The 17220-nt window shown below is 44.0% G+C and overlaps 1 protein-coding gene across 1 annotated transcript in view; it reads left to right on the top strand.

Moving 5' to 3' along the window:
* LOC120052639 (tensin-3-like) overlaps nucleotides 1-4974 on the top strand; it is a 76600-nt gene extending 71626 nt beyond the window's left edge. Inside the window, exons 13-15 of the mRNA XM_038999677.1 lie at nucleotides 2090-2158; nucleotides 2238-2267; nucleotides 2635-4974. Coding sequence (XP_038855605.1) covers nucleotides 2090-2158; nucleotides 2238-2267; nucleotides 2635-2776 — 241 coding nt within the window. The 3' untranslated portion in view covers nucleotides 2777-4974. The remainder of the gene's footprint in view (nucleotides 1-2089; nucleotides 2159-2237; nucleotides 2268-2634) is intronic.
* Nucleotides 4975-17220: the final 12246 nt, after the last annotated feature.

Genomic DNA, 17220 nt, shown 5'->3' with positions numbered 1-17220 from the left:
CTACTTGCCCGAGCCTCCCCAGCTTCTCCTTCACCCAAATCCAGATTGCAGATGTTCTGAAAGAGCTGCTAAACCTGGACCTGTACAAATCAGCTGGACTAGATCATCTGGACCCTCTCTTTCTAAAATGATCCGCCGCCATTGTTGCAACCCCTATTACCAGTCTGTTCAACCTCTCTTTCGTTTCGTCCGAGATCCCTAAAGATTGGAAAGCTGACGCGGTCATCCCCCTCTTCAAAGGGGGTGACACTCTAGACCCAAACTGTGACAGACCTATATCCATCCTGCCCTGCCTTTCTAAAGTCTTTGAAAGCCAAGTTAATAAACAGATCACTGACCATTTCGAATCCCACCGTACCTTCTCCGCTGTGCAATCCGGTTTCCGACCTGGTCACGGGTGCACTTCAGCCACGCTCAAGGTACTAAACGATGTCATAACCGCCATGGATAAAAGACAGTACTGTGCAGCTGTCTTCATCGACCTGGCCAAGGCTTTCGACTCCGTACACCGTATTCTTATCGGCAGACTCAATAGCCTTGGTTTCTGAAATGACTGCCTCGCCTGGTTCACCAACTACTTCGCAGACAGAGTTCAGTGTGTCAAATCGGAGGGCCTGTTGTCCGGACCTCTGGCAGTCTCCATGGGGGTACCACAGGGTTCAATTCTCGGGCCGACTCTTTTCTCTGTATATATCAACGATGTCGCTCTTGCTGCTGGTGATTCCCTGATCCACCTCTACGCAGATGACACCATTCTGTATACATCTGGCCCTTCTTTGGACACTGTGTTAACTAACCTCCAAACGAGCTTCAATGCCATACAACACTCCTTCTGTGGCCTCCAACTGCTCTTAAACGTTAGCAAAACCAAATGCATGCTTTCAACCGTTCACTGCCCGCACCAGCCCGCCCGACTAGCATCACTACTCTGGACGGTTCTGACCTGGTATACGTGGACAACTACAAATACCTAGATGTCTGGCTAGACTGTAAACTCTCCTTCCAGACTCATATCAAACATCTCCAATCCAAAATCAAATCGATAATCGGCTTCCTATTTCGCAACAAAGCCTCCTTCACTCACGCCGCCAAACTTACCCTAGTAAAACTGACTATCCTACCGATCCTCGACTTCGGCGATGTCACCTACAAAATAGCTTTCAACACTCTACTCAGCAAATTGGACGTAGTCTATCACAGTGCCATCCGTTTTGTTACCAAAGCGCCTTATACCACCCACCACTGCGACCTGTATGCTCTATTCGGCTGGCCCTCGCTACATATTCGTCGCCAGACCCACTGGCTCCAGGTCATCTATAAGTCTATGCTAAGTAAAGCTCCGCCTTATCTCAGCTCACTGGTCACGATAACAACACCCACCCGTAGCACGCGCTCCAGCAGGTATATCTCACTGGTCATCTCCAAAGCCAACACGTCCTTTGGCCGCCTTTCCTTCCAGTTCTCTGCTGCCAGTGACTGGAAAGAATTGCAAAAATCGCTGAAGCTGGAGACTTACATTTCCCTCACCAACTTTAAACATCAGCTATCTCAGCAGCTAACCGATCGCTGCAGCTGTACATAGTCCATCTGTAAATAGCCCACCCACCCAATCTACCTACCTCATCCCCATATTGTTTTTATTTACTTTGCTGCTCTTTTGCACACCAATATCACTACTTACACACCATCATCTGATCATCATCATCTGCTCATCTTTCACTCCAGTGTTAATCTGCTAAATTGTAATTACTTTGCTACTATGGCCTATTTATTGCCTTACCACCTCATGCCATTTGCACACACTGTATATAGACTTTCTTTTTTTTCTACTGTGTTATTGACTGTATGCTTGTTTATTCCATGTGTAACTCTGTGTTGTTGTTTGTGTCGCACTGCTTTGCTTTATCTTGGCCAGGTCGCAGTTGTAAATGAGAACTTGTTCTCAACTAGCTTACCTGGTTAAATAAAGGTTAAATAAACAATTTTAAAATAAAATATCGAAACCTTTTTTCCAACAGTATAGTTACGACAGATATTGTATACCTACACTACAACGTACTCACCCCTCACTGTCTCTCTCTGTCTGTAGGCTGTTCTTCAGGAGACACTACACCGTCAATACCGTCATTTTCTGTGCCCTTGACCCACAGGACCGCAAGTGAGTACTGTGCACTCCTGTGTGGGTGTGGGTGTCTCAGATAATCATACATGGTAACTAACTATTCTCTCATCAAAAGGTGGACAAGAGATAGCTGCTCCTCTGCTAAGTAAGTCATTCCCCCACTTCAGCTCCTGTCATTATTTTTCTCTCTCTTACTCACTGTCTTTCTCTCTGTCTTCCTCTCGATCCCCCTTTCTCATTGTGTTTCACAATTTGTCTTTCTATCTTTACATATCTCTCTCTATCCCACAGAGAGATTTAACTTGTCTTTTCTGAAGTATTTGCTGAATAGCAACAGAAAATGTTTCGCAATGAAAACAATACTTTCTTTTTTGAAAAATTCAGGTAGGTCCTTCTCCATTTTGGCCCATATGTTTCTGTTGTATTCCTAGTGAATATGACCCTCGATTCTCCTGTTTGGCTGTTGAAGCTGAAGGCTTACTGAGCTTCTCTGCTGTTTCTCCTCCTGTCAGGATCTTTGGTTTTGTGGCGAGGAAGTCGATGAGTGGGACGGAGAATGTGTGTCACCTGTTTGCTGAACACGACCCCGAACAACCTGCCAGTGCCATCGTCAACTTCGTCTCCAAGGTGATGATTGGATCACTGAAGAAATAAGACTTGGACACACACACAGACACACACCACACACACACACATACACACACTCACACACACACAGCACCACACACATACAGTTTGTCCTGCTGGTACATACTGCACTTAAATGCCGATGTAGAGAAGACTAATGTGTTGCATTATGGCAAACTACCAGCAGAGGGCAGCACAGTAGCAACATCTTTACCCTGCCACCAGGGGTGTAGGGTGACATTTCCCTTAGACGCTGGTCAGTTTTTGCATTTCCCCCACTTATGGTTAAGATTAGGTGAGGGGAAATCTGAACTGATCAAAGATCTGTTCCTAGAGGAAACTTGACCCTGAAGTGCATCGAGGACTTAACCTTCTCAAGAAAACCAATGCTTATATTAATGAAGTCTGCTTATCAGATGAGGCTGATTGGCAGAGATCATTGTAATGGCTGGAATGTACGGTATCAAACACATGGTTACAATGGTCCCGCCTTCATATATTGACACCCACCAGCCACCACTGATATTTATGTATATGATCTGGATGTCATTGTAAAGGGAGGGAATCTGTCATGTATGTTAGTGTTTTTAGGACATTTTTTCAACAACTTTATTTGTTTAACTGTAATCTATATGATATTACCCTATAATCACACGGCATTACTAGTCTGGCTTTACCTGCCATGCCGAGTAAAAGGCTTTCAACAATGAAAAGGGTCACTTTCAATCACTTCAGCCAATCCTTTTTCTCATATCATCAGTGAAACATAGGATACTCTACAATCCAGTGCTTGACTTGGGCCGGAACACACCAATATAAACTGTACCGGCACCTAAAATGAGTACCGACATCCAAAAGGATTTCAGTCAAGCACTGCTACAATCGACTGGGTTTGTTTAGCATCAACTTAATAGTTAAGCCCCACCATGGAGTAGCACCATATCATAAAGTTTAAGATTAAAGCTAGAGCACTGATGTCTTAGACAAATCAGACCACACTGATCGGTTCAAATTAGCGAGTATATGACAACAGAGTATCGTCTGCTATTTTTTTATTCATCTCCTGACAATACTACATGTTGAATCGTCTCCGTTCGTCGACACCCAGCAGGCATCTTCTGCGTACAGCACACGTTTGTTATATTAGACAAAAGCGTATATCTGGTGTCCCTTTCAACAGATATTAACAGATTTTAAAAGATGTGGTTTTATACATTGGCTGAAATATTTATAATGGATGTGCGTATGTTTTTATAAATACTTATGTCTTTGAAAACATAATTGTCTGTATATTTAACATTATACATTATGTTTGAAAGATGAATAACTCTGAGGAGACATGAAACAGTGCAACATGTTGTTGTAAGGAGTACTATGATTACTGTCTTGTTCTTGTGAGGAAATGTGGGTCCCAAATGGCATATGTAGTGCACTGCAGTAGTGTACCTCTGGTCAAATGTAGTGCACTATATTGGAAATAAGCTCCCATTCGGGATGTACCCGAAGTCTCTTCCTTGTCGTATTGTTGGAGAGTCGATGGACTCAGGGAACTGTTTTCCATACTCACATGTTTCTGTGATCCATGTCTCCTACTTCTGTGTTTTCTTGAGTTTTCTAGCCCAAGAGCATAACTTGAGTACTCTATTGCACATGAGGTTGGTGGCACCTTTTAATTGGGGAGGACGGGCTACTGGTAATGGCTGGAGTGGAATTGTATCAAATACATCAAACACATGGTTTCCATGTGTTTGATGCCATTCTGTTTACTTCATTCCAGCCATTACCGCAAGGCTGTCCTCCCCTCAGCAGCCCCCACTGCTCTATTGTACGAATTTGTAAATTCATGTTACTTCACTCACATATGGAAAATAGAAAAACAATAACTCATATATTACATTCCTACTTTTGTCATTTAGGCTACAGCCACATAGATATGTTGTGTCCAAAACTTCCGGATTGAGCAAATGCTTTTTCATTATCCGTTGATGATTGTCAGACAAAAACTGCACAAAGCGTCTTGTCTTTTTACATATGTAACTTGTCCTAAGATAGTTTCATTGAGTTAAACTTTTGATGGACAAAAACAGAAAACTGATGAATGCATATACGGTTTCATCTGCATTCATGCATCTCTGTGTGGCCGCAGCCATATGAAAATGTCAATTTGAGTATTTTTCCCAGTAGATGGCACAGATCAATCACAAAATAAACAAATGTAGGATGTCGTTTGTGTGTGTGTGGTACAGTATTTCTATAACTGTCGATTCGTGGGTCTTTGACTTAGCCTTCAGGAGAGGAATGCCAGTCTGGCTATTTTGTGTTTCATGACCAAAAAGAGCTTCTTGGACATCAGAACAGCAATCACTAACCTCGATTTTGATAATGATTTCCACTTCAACGAGTCGGCAGCGAAAGACATACTACTCACCCGGACCAGCCCTTAATCCCTGAGATTCGGGAAAAGAGAAAGTGAGGCCGACATGCGGGCACCCTGACGAAACTACATAAATAAACCACCTCCACCCTCTGTTCTATTGGCGAATGTACAATCACTGGAGAAAAAACTGGACGAGTTCCGTTGGAGACTATCCTATCAACGGGACATGAAGAACTGTAATACCTTGTGTTTCTTAGAGTCCTGGTGGAACAAGAACATGGATAATATACAGTGCCTTCGGAAAGTATTCAGACCCCTTGACTTTTTCCCCAAAAAATTACATCACAGCCTTATTCTAAAATCGATTTTTTTAAAAACACACAATACCCCATAATGACAAAGCGAAAACAAATTATTTTTTTTTGCTAATGTATTAAAAACACAAACAAAAATACCTTATTTACATAAGAATTCAGACTCTTTGCTCTGAGACACGAACATTTTTGTTCAGGTGCATTCTGTTTCCATTGATCAAAAACCAAGCCATGAGGTTGAAGGAATTGTGCGTAGAGCTACGAGACAGGATTGTGTCAAGGCACAGATCTGGGGAAGGGTACCAAAAAATGTCTGCAGCTCTGAAGATCCCCAAGAACACAGTGGCCACCATCAATCTTAAATGGAAGAAGTTTGGAACCACCAAGACTTCCTAGAGCTGGCCGCCCGGCCAAACTGAGCAATCAGGGGAGAAGAGCCTTGGTCAGGGAGGGGACCAAGTGCCCGATGGTCACTCTGACAGAGCTATAGAATTAATCTGTGGAGATGGGAGAACCTTCCAGAAGGACAACCATCTCTGCATCCCTCCACCAATCAGGCCTTTATGGTAAAGTGGCCAGACGGAATTCACTCCTCAGTAAAAGGCACATGAAGCCTGCTTGGAGTTTGCCAAAAGGCACCTAAAGACTCTCAGACCATGAGAACAAGATTCTCTGGTCTGATGAAACCAAGATTGAACACTTTGGCCTGAATGCCAAGTGCCACGTCTGGAGGAAACCTGGCACCATCCCTACGGTGAGGCATGGTGGTGGCAGCACATTGCTGTTGGGGTGTATTTCAGCGGCAGGGACTGGGAGACTAGTCAGGACTGAGGATAAAGTACAGAGAGATTCTTGATGAAAACCTGCTCCAGAGCGCTTAGGACCTCAGACTGGGGCAAAGGTTCACCTTCCAACAGAACAATGACCCTAAGCACACAGCCAAGACAACGCAGGAGTGGCTTCGGGATAGGTCTCAATGTCCTTGAGTGGCCCAGCCAGAGCCCGGACTTGAACCCGATCGAACTGTTTGGCCATAATGACCAGAAATTATGTTTGGAGGAAAAAGGGGAAGGCTTGCAAGCCGAAGAACACTATCCCAACCGTGAAGCACGGGGGTGGCAGCATCATTTTGTGGGGGTGCTTTGCTGCAGGAGGGACTGGTGCACTTCACAAAATAGCTGGCATTTAAGGAAGGAAAAGTACATGGATATATTGAAGCAACATCTCAAGACATCAGTCAGGAAGTTAAAGCTTGGTCGCAAATGGGTCTTTCAAATGGACAATAACCCCAAGCATGCTTCCAAAGTTGTGGCAAAATGTCTTAAGGAGAACAAAGTCAAGTTATTGGAGTGGCCATCACAAAGCCCTGACCTCAATCCCATAGAAAATTTGTGGGCAGAACTGAAAAAGCGTGTGCAAGCAAGGAGGCCTACAAACCTGACTCAGTTACACCAGCTCTGTCAGGAGGAATGGGGCAAAATTCACTACAATTATTGTGGGAAGCTTGTGGAAGGCTACCTGAAACGTTTGACCCAAGTTAACCTGTTTTGGCTGCAGGGGCAGTATTGAGTAGCAGGATAAAAGGTGCCCATTTCAAACGGCCTCGTACTCAATTCTTGCTCGTACAATATGCATATTATTATTACTATTGGATAGAAAACACTCTCTAGTTTCTAAAACCGTTTGAATTATATCTGTGAGTAAAACAGAACTCATTTGGCACAAACTTCCTGACCAGGAAGTGGAAAGTCTGAAAACGATTCTCTGTTCTAGGTCCTGCCTATAAATGGGCATGATACGTATTAGTATACATGCACGTCATACACCTTCCCCTAGATGTCAAGAGGCAGTGAGAGAAGAAATGGAGTGTTTATCTTGGTCTGAGATGGAATAAATCCTCTTGGAATGACGTGTCACCCATTTCCTGTTTTCTGGTAAGTGCGAGGATGGACTTGGAATTGCCTTCTGAAATGCTGTCGTTATAGGCGACTACTATCTCCGGCTTTGATTTTATTTGATACATGTGACAATATCATCGTAAAGTATGTTTTTTCAATATAGTTTTATTAGATTATTGAAATTTATTCGGGACGTTAGGCGTGTTGCGTTGTGTGCCTTTGTTCAGGAAGGAGAGATTCGCGCCACTTGGCTAGTGCGCTTGCTAATTCAAGAGGGAAAAAGGACGTTCTAAATCCAAACAACGATTGTTCTTGACAAAGGACCTCTTGTACAACATTCTGATGGAAGATCAGCAAAAGTAGGACCCATTTTATGATGCTATTTCATATATCTGTCAAACTGTGTACTAATAGTTTTGCGCCCAGGTTTTGGGCACTCGCTCGCCATAACGTAAGCCTTATGTCGTAATGAAGTTATTTTTAGAATTCTAACACTGCGATTGCATTAAGAACTAGTGTATCTATCATTTCCTATACAACATGTATTTTTTAGTTATGTTTATGAATAGCTATTTGGTCAGAATATGTGTGTCAGAAAAAGTGTCAGAAAAATATCCGGACGTTGTGGGAAAAATATGCTAAGTTAGCACAATGTATAACCACTGATTTCAGCTCTAAATATGCACATTTTCGAACAAAACATAAGTGTATGTATAACCTGATGTTATAGGACTGTCATCTGATGAAGCATAACAAGGTTAGTCAAAAATTATATATCTTTTGCTGGTTTGTTACGATCGCTAACTTTTACTGCTGGGGAATGGCTTGTGTTTCTGGCTATTGTGGTAAGCTAATATAACGCTATATTGTGTTTTCGCTGTAAAACACTTAAGAAATCGGAAATATTGTCTGGAATCACAAGATGCCTGTCTTTCATTTCTGTACACTATGTATTTTTCAGAAATGTTTTATGATGAGTATTTAGGTATTTGACGTTGGTGTCTGTAATTATTCTGTCTGCTTTCGGTGCAATTTCTGATTGTAGCTGCAATGTAAACGATGATTTATACCTGAAATATGCACATTTTTCGAACAAAACATAGATTTATTGAATAACATGTTATAAGACTGTCATCTGATGAAGTTGTTTGTTGGTTAGTTTGGTTGGTTCTTGGTTAGTTAGGTTGGCTTTGTGCATGCTACCTGTGCTGTGAAAAATGTCTGTCCTTTTTTGTATTTGGTGGTGAGCTAACATAAATATACGTGCTGTTTTCGCTGTAAAACATTTTAAAAATCGGACATGTTGGCTGGATTCACAAGATGTGTACCTTTCATTTGCTGTATTGGACTTGTTAATGTGTGTTAATGTGTGTTAATGTGTGTTTAGACAAGGAGAAAATACAGAATCTTGCCTCAGCATGATTGGTTGAGTAATGAGTGGGCTGGGACATTCACAAGGAAATGTGTCCATTCTGTCACTCAAGGCTTCTCTCTCAAATGGCTCTTTGCCACCATGGATGTTTTAAAGACCTATTGGATATACTTGTATTTTCATCATGGAATGCATGCAAAGTGTAGCTACAGCTTTCAATACCAGTGTTGTTCTGAATACAACTGCTGGTATTGACAAAGCTCTGCCTTCCATAGCTAAAGCGGTCTGGACTGGTTGAAGCTGAGTGGGAAGGATTCTTTTGAGAGTGTTTCAGTCTGCCGTGAATCATCAGAATCCAAACGCCGAATCATCAGAATCCATACACATAATCCATACAAAACTTGGTCGGGCACTGATGATGGGCAATTAAGCCTGTCTCTCAGTCGGTGTTCCAAATCATCCCAAAGGTGTTTGATGCGGTTGAAGTCAGGGCTCAGTGCAGGCCAGTCAAGTTCTTCCACACCGATCTAGACAAATAATTTCTGTATAGACCTTGCTTTGTTCACAGGGGCATTGTCAATCTGAAACAGGGCCTTCTCCAAACTGTTTCCACAAAGTTGGAAGCACAAAATTGTCTAGAATGTCATTGTATGCTGTAGCGTTAAGATTTCCTTCACTGGAACTAAGGGGCCTAGCCAGAACCATGAAAATCACCCTCAGCCCATTATTCCTCCTCCACCAAACTTTACAGTTGGCACTATGCATTGGGGCAGGTAGCGTTCTCCTGACATCCGCCAAACTCAGATTTGGCCATCGGACTGCCAGATGTGAGAATGTGTTTCAATGTGAGTTCTTTAAGAGATGGGTGTGTCTAAGACTTTAGAGGGTGTGAACAATGCTAAATGGGTGTAAATAAAGAACAGCACTGTAGCTGTTTAATGTGAAAGGTTATCTTTATTATACAACAATAGGCAATTTAACCCTTTGACACGTACCAACACATGGGTGTGATCATTCTACAGTGGTCCATGCAGCGTACGCTCAAACCAGTGTGATTAGAATGAATATTTAAAACGTCCAGTTTCGATTAACACAACAGTCAGCATTTCAGCTAGCCACACTGTTTTTTCACAGTAACATTTTGCACAAACACAGTCTTTACAATGTTATGTCCAGAATGTGAGCAGTTTATTTTTGCATGCAATGTTGAGACATTCACAGAAGTAGCGACAGCATAACACAAACTGGAAAATGTATTATTATTTGTAAGGAAACAACAATGAAGACAATGCTAGCGTCAGCCAGGAAATGTGCCAGGGGAAAAAAGTTTGTACAAGTCTGCATACTTGATCCTGGGAAACACAGGGGAAGTGCTTGGGCTCTCGGCTCTGTAAACTCTCAAACATAAATTGTCCACAACAGTGAAATGGACTACTTCTATGTGAATTAATGAGGAGGCGGAACACACCTCAATTCGAACTGTTGCTAGAAAATGAAACTTGTTCGAAAATAATTCGAAATTGATCATTTGAAACATAATCTATAGATAATTAGCAGATCATTCAAGCCATTCTGTTGTTGATTTACTTCTGTCTTTTGGGTTGTTGTCCTGTTGCATCACTTAACTTCTGTTGAGCTTCAATTGGCAGACAGATAGCCTTACATTCTCCTGCAAAATATCTTGATAAACTTGGGAATTCATTTTTCCGTCGATGATAGCAAGCTGTCCAGGCCCTGAGGCAGCAAAGCAGGCCCAAACCATGACGCTCCCTCCACCATACTTTACAGTTGGGATGAGGTTTTGATGTTGGTGTGCTGTGAGATTTGTTTCTCCACACATAATGTTGTGTGTTCCTTCCAAACAACACAACTTTAGATTCATCTGTCCACAGAATATTTTGCCAGTAGCGCTGTGGAACATCCAGGTGCTCTTTTGCAAACTACAGATGTGCAGCAATGTATATTTTGACAGCACTGGCTTCTTCCATGGTGTCCTCCCATCAACACCATTCTTGTTTAGCGATTTACATATTGTAGACTCGTCAACAAAGATGTTAGCATCTTCTAGAAATTTCTGTAAGGCTTTAGCTGACACTCTAGGATTCTTCTTAACCTCATTGAGCATTCTGCGCTGTGCTCTTGCAGTCATCTTTGCAGGACAGCCACTCCTAGGGAGAGTAGCAGCAGTGCTGAAATTTCTCCATTTATAGACAGTTAGTCTTACCGTGGACTGACTTTTAGAGATACTTCTGTAATCCTTTCCCGCTTTATGGAAGGCAACAATTCTTAATCTTAGGTCTTCTGAGATCTCTATTGTTCGAGACTTGGTTCACATCAGGCAATGCTTCTTGTAAATAGCAAACTTTGTGAGTGTTTTTTATAGGACAGGGCAGCTCTAACCAACATCTCCAATCTCATCTCATTGATTGGACTCTAGGTTAGCTGACTCCTGACTCCAGTTTGCTTATGGAAAAGTCATTAGCCTAGGGGTTCACATACTTTTTCCAACCTACACTGTGAATGTTTAAATGATGTATTCAATATAGACAAGAAAAATACAATAATGTGTGTGTCACGACTTCCGCCGAAGTCGGTTCCTCTCCTTGTTCGGGTGGCGTCTTCTAGCCATCGCCGATCCACCTTTCATTTTCCATTTGTTTTGACATGTTTTCCCACACACCTGGTTTACATTTCCCTCATTAATTGTCATGTATTTAACCCTCTGTTCCCCCCATGTCTGTGTGTGAAATTGTTCGTTACGTTTATTGTGTGACGCGTCAGGCTGTTTTTTTCCGGGTATTGTTTTGAACCCGTGGTATTGTATTGTTGTACATTATTTTGTGTGACTAGGGTGCTATTCGCTTTTGCCTTTGGCTGGAGTGTTATGATGCTGCTGCGTCCGACTGTTTTGCTTCTGCCAGTTAAAGTGTGCCTTTTCACTCATCTCTGCTCTCCTGCACCTGACTCCAGTTGCGCACACAGTCTGACAGTGTGTGTTATTAGTTTAAGCACACTGTGTTTGTCTATTGTTGTGACTTAGATGAAGATCAGATCAAATTTGATGTCGAATTTATGCAGAATTCCAGGTAATTCCAAAGGGTTCACATACTTTTTCTTGCCACTGTAATTGTTTGTCTTAATCTGTTGTGGTCTAGTACTGTCTTTTTTGCTAGCTAGGGCCGTCTACTTTAAGTGCTGCCTGTCTTCCCAATGGCTTACTTGGTGTATGAACTGCTGACTGCTCATAATCTGCAGATAGTTGTTGACACATTGACCAGCATCAAGGGGCAGGGAAATTTCTTTAATGAGTCCGATGCGAAGGATATACTGCTTCCCTGAGACCAGGCCCAAATCCCTGTCATTCGCATGAAGAAAATACGTAAATGCAGGGGATGGAGGTCAGGGTGTCTTGTGAGAATTCGTTGGTGAGTGGAGAAATTGCCTCTACCATCCGTTCTATTGGCCAAAGTGCAATCATTGGAAAATTAACTGGATGAGCTCCGTTTGAGAGTATCCTACCAACAGGACATTAAAAACTGTAATATCTTATGTTTCACAGAGTCGTGGCTGAACGGCGACACGGATAAAATAGAGCTGGCTGGGTTTTTGGTGCATCTGCAGGACAGAGCAGCTACGTCTGGTAAGACAAGGGGTGGAGGTGTGTGTCTATTGGTCAATAAAAGCTGGTGCGTGATGTCTAATACTAAAGAAGTCTCAAGGTATTGCTCGCCTAAGGTAGAGTACCTCATGATAAGCTGAAGACCACAGTATCTACCAAGACAGTTTTCACCGATATTATTCGTAGCCATCTATTTACCACCACAAACCGATGCTGGCACTAAGACCGCACTCAACAAGCTGTATAAGGCCATAAGCAAACAAGAAAATACTCATCCAGAGGCGGCGACTCCTTGTGTCCGGGGACTTTAATGCAGGACAATTTTAATCTGTTTCACCTCATTTCTACCAGCACGTCATTTAGACCACCTTTACTCCACACACAGAGACGTGTACAAAGCTCTCCCTCGCCCTCCAATTGCAAATCTGACCATAATTCTAACCTCCTGATTCCTGCTTACAAGCTAAAATTAAAGCAGGAAATGACTCGCTCAATACAGAAGTGGTCAGATGACGCAGATGCTAAGTTACAGGACTGTTTTGCAAGCACAGGCTTGAATATGTTCCAGGATTCATCCGATGGCATTGAGGAGTGAACGACATCAGTCACCGGCTTCATCAATAAGTGCATCGATAACGTCATCCCCACAGTGACCGTACGTACATACCCCAAACAGAAGCCATGGATTACAGGCAACATCCGTACTTAGCTAAAGGATAGAGCTGCCGATTTCAAGGAGAGGGACTCTAACCCGGACGCTTAGAAGAAATCCCGCTTTGCCATCCGACAAATCATCGTACAGGCAAAGCGTCAACACAGGACTAAGATGGAATCCAACTATACCGGCTCTGATGCTCGTCGGATGTGGCAGTGCTTGCAAACTATTACGGACTACAAAGGGAAGCCCAGCCGTGAGTTGCCCAGTGACACGAGCCTACCAGACAAGCTAAATGACTTCTAAGCGTGCTTCGAGGCAAGCAACACTGAAGCATGCATGAGAGCACCAGCTGTTCCGGACAACTGTGTGATCACGCTCACCATAGCTGATGTGAGTAAGACCTTTAAACAGGTCAAGATTCACAAGGCTGCAGAGCCAGATTGATCACCTGGACGTGTACTCAGAGCATGTGCTGACCAACTGGCAAGTGTCTTCACTGACATTTTCAACCTGTCCCTGACCGAGTTTGTAATACCTACATGTTTCAAGCAGACCACCAAAGTCCTTGTGCCCAAGAACACCAAGGTAACCGCTCACATTTGTAGCCATGAAGTGCTTAGAACAGCTGGTCATGGCTCACATTAACAGCATCATCCCAGAAACCCTAGACCCACTCCAATTTGCATACCGCCCCAACAGATGACACAATCTCTATTGCACTGCACATTGCCCTTGCCCACCTGGACAAAAGGAAGACCTAAGCTACAATGCTGTTCATTGACTACAGCTCAGCTTTCAACACTATAGTGCCCTTAAATCACTAAGCTAAGGACTCTGGGACTGAACACCTCCTTCTGTAACTGGATCCTGGACTTCCTGACGGGCCACCCCCAGGCTGTAAGGGTAGGCAACAAAACATCTGCCACGCTAATCTTCAACACTGGGGCCCCTCAGGGGTGCGTGCTTAGTTCCCTCCTGCTTTCTCTGTTTACCCACGACTGTGTGGCTAAGCAACGACTGTGACACCATTATTAAGTTTGCTGACTACACAATGGTGGTAGGCATGATCACCGACAACGATGAGACCGACTATAGGGAGGTCAGAGTACCAGGGCAACAGCCTCTCCCGCAACGTGACCAAGACAAAGGTGATGATCGTGGACTACACGAAAAGGAGGGCTGAGCACGCCCTCATTCTCATCGACGGGGTTGTAGTGGAGCAGGTCAAGAGCTTCAAGATCCTTAGATCCTCAAAGTTCTACAGCTGCACCATCGAGAGCATCCTGACTGGCTGCATCACCACCTGATATAGCAACTTCTCAGCATCCGACCTCAAGGCGCTACAGAGGGTAGTAGGTGTGGCCCAGTAATTCACTGGGGCCAAGCTTCCTGCCATCCAGGACCTCTATACCAGGCGGAAGGCCCTAAAAATTGCCAATGACTCCAGCCACCCTAGTCATTGACTGTTCTCTCTGCTACCGCACGGCAAGCGGTAACGGAGTGCCATGTTTACGTCCAAAAGGCTCCTTATCAGCTGCTAGCCCCAAGCCATAATACTGCTGAACAGCTAATCAAATGGCTACCCGGACTATTTTCATTGAACCCCCCCTTTTTTTACGCTGCTGCTACTCGCTGTTTATTATCTATGCATAGCCACTTTACCCCTACCTACATGTACATATTACCTCAACTAACCTCTACCACCGCACATTGAGTACCAGTACCCCTTGTATATATAGCCTTGTTATTGTTATTTTATTGTGTTACTTTTTCAACTTAAATTTATTTTGTAAATATTTTCTTAACTCTTATTTTTCTTAACTGCATTGTTGGTTAAGTAAGCATTTCACGGCATGTATTCGGCGCATGTGACATAACATTTTATTTAGATTTTATTTCATTTTTGAAAACACGACCCTCCAAACCCCCTATCCCCTGAGAGAATCCATCTCTCTCTCCCAGACCCCTCACCATACCACCCACCCCCCCATCCCCCCAAGTCCATTACTCCCTCTGATCGCTCCTCCCTGCCCCTTACTGTCCCTGATTCCCCACTCCCAACACCAACTGCCCCTGACCCTGCTATCATACCTCCTACTGCCCCCGACTCCTCCCCCCTGCTCCTTGGGGACCCAAATCCACACCCCTTAGCCGCTCCTGCTCCTGCACAGAAGCATGCTAGCCAGCCTCAGTCCAGACCACTTGGACCTTCTAAGCCATTTTCGCTACCCTCACCAGTCCTATCACCCTACATCCCTACATCTGGACAGGTGAGGGGGCCACTGGGCAGTCAGAGGGGAGGCACGTCAAGACCCATGAACAGCCAAGGGAAGGGGCCACCATCCGGCACCACCGATCTGCTAGAAGCCCTCATCCAAATCTGCAATGACATGGCCAACAACAGACCCGAACCATCTTCATAACCGTTATGCCCCTGAAACTATCCACCCTCAACACTAGAAGCATCTGGCTCCCATACAGAAAGATCGTCCTGGGACACCTCTCAAATAACCCGACAGACATCTACCTCTTCCAGGAGTGCAGCATCCCATATAAGGAGATTGACACTCTCCTGGAGGAGGAGTGGAACCTGGGGGGATTCTCTCTGGTCAGGCTCCAACACCGCCAGAGCAGACAGGGTCGGCATATTGGTGACCAACCCCTACCTCCAGCTGAAGTCCAGCAGGGTGGTTGAGAGTGGGCGAATCCTGGTATTAGACCTCGAAATTCAGGGTTTACTTCTGGGGGTCATCAATGTGTACGGCCCCACCAACGTGACCGAGAGAAAAGCTCCAGTTACTCCTGCTCTCACCCACACCAGTTCTGGTGGGGGGATATTTCAACTGTGATCTCCGAGATGAAGACTGCAGGAGGCCCAGGAGAGACCGTAGCACACAGGAACTACAATCAATCATCAAATAATTATTCCTAACCGACGCTGTTGGTACCTCCTCTCCAACATCAACTTGGGTGTGTTCCTCAGGTGCATCCTACTCCAGAATTTGCATGTTTTTTCTCTAGCCAGGTCTGAAAATGTGCTCCCTGACAAGTCAGGCAGTGCACTTCTCAGACCACAGGAAGCTGAACGTGTATGTAGATTGGGAAGGCCTAGTGGGAGTAGGTAGGGGGTCTTGGCAGATGAATACATATATCCTTCAGGACCCATCAGTCAAGCTCTTCTTCTCCAGATGCTACCTGGAGTAGAGAACTTTGAAAGAGCTATTTGACACCCCAATAGAGTGGTGGAAAATGGTCAAGGCGAGGACCAATTACTATTTTGGGGGAATAGGGTGGAGGAAACCTAGGGAAAAGAGGGCCAGTTTTGAACAGCACAACAAGGCTTTCCAATGGCCAGAGAGCTGGCTGAAACCAAATAACACCTTTATACCCTCTACCGGGAAGAACAGAAGAAAATCCAACACGTCAAAACTCCAGGGTCTGGAGGAGAAATGCACCCGCTTCTTCTTTCCCAGGGCACGGTCAAAGCAAAAAACCTTCCTATCCCTATACAACAACAACAACAACAACCAACTCTGTGACCAACAGTGAGGACTTCCTGGAGGTGGCCCATGAGTTCTAGGGTATGGCCACCTTCCTAGATGGGCTGACACAGTCACTGAGGGTGGTGGAAGCAAGAACCCCGACCTAAGTGCAGAGGAGCTCACCCAGGCCGCACGCTCCCTAAACAAACACAAATAATCAGGACCGGACGTGATCCCAGGAGAGTTCTATCAGACCTTCTGGGACCTCCTCATTGACATTGTGGTGGAAGGCTTCAGAGCAGTATACAGGGACAAGAGTCTTGGTGGGTCCATGCAAAAGAGTACGGTCTCTCTTATCCTCAAAATAGGGGAACTCAAGGATCTCTGGAACTGGCACCCCGTTAACTTCCTCTCTGTCGACTACAAAATCATGCCCAAGGCCCTCACCAAACGGTTCCAAATAAAGTAAGTATTCAGACCCCTTGACTTTTTCCACATTTTGTTACATTACAGCTTTATTCTAAAATGTATTAAATTAAAATAATACCCCATAATGACAAAGCAAAAACAGGTTTTTAGAATTTTTTGCAAATATTAAAAACATAAAAAACTGAAATATTATATTTACAATAAATATTCAGACCCTTTATTCAGTACTTTGTTGAAGCACCTTTGGCAGCGATTACAGCCTCGAGTCTTCTTGGATATGACGTTACACGCTTGGCACAGCTGTATTTGTGGAGTTTCTCCC

Source organism: Salvelinus namaycush, chromosome 8 (assembly GCF_016432855.1).
Source record: "Salvelinus namaycush isolate Seneca chromosome 8, SaNama_1.0, whole genome shotgun sequence".
NCBI lineage: Eukaryota > Metazoa > Chordata > Actinopteri > Salmoniformes > Salmonidae > Salvelinus > Salvelinus namaycush.
This window is presented reverse-complemented; position numbering and strand designations above follow the sequence as displayed.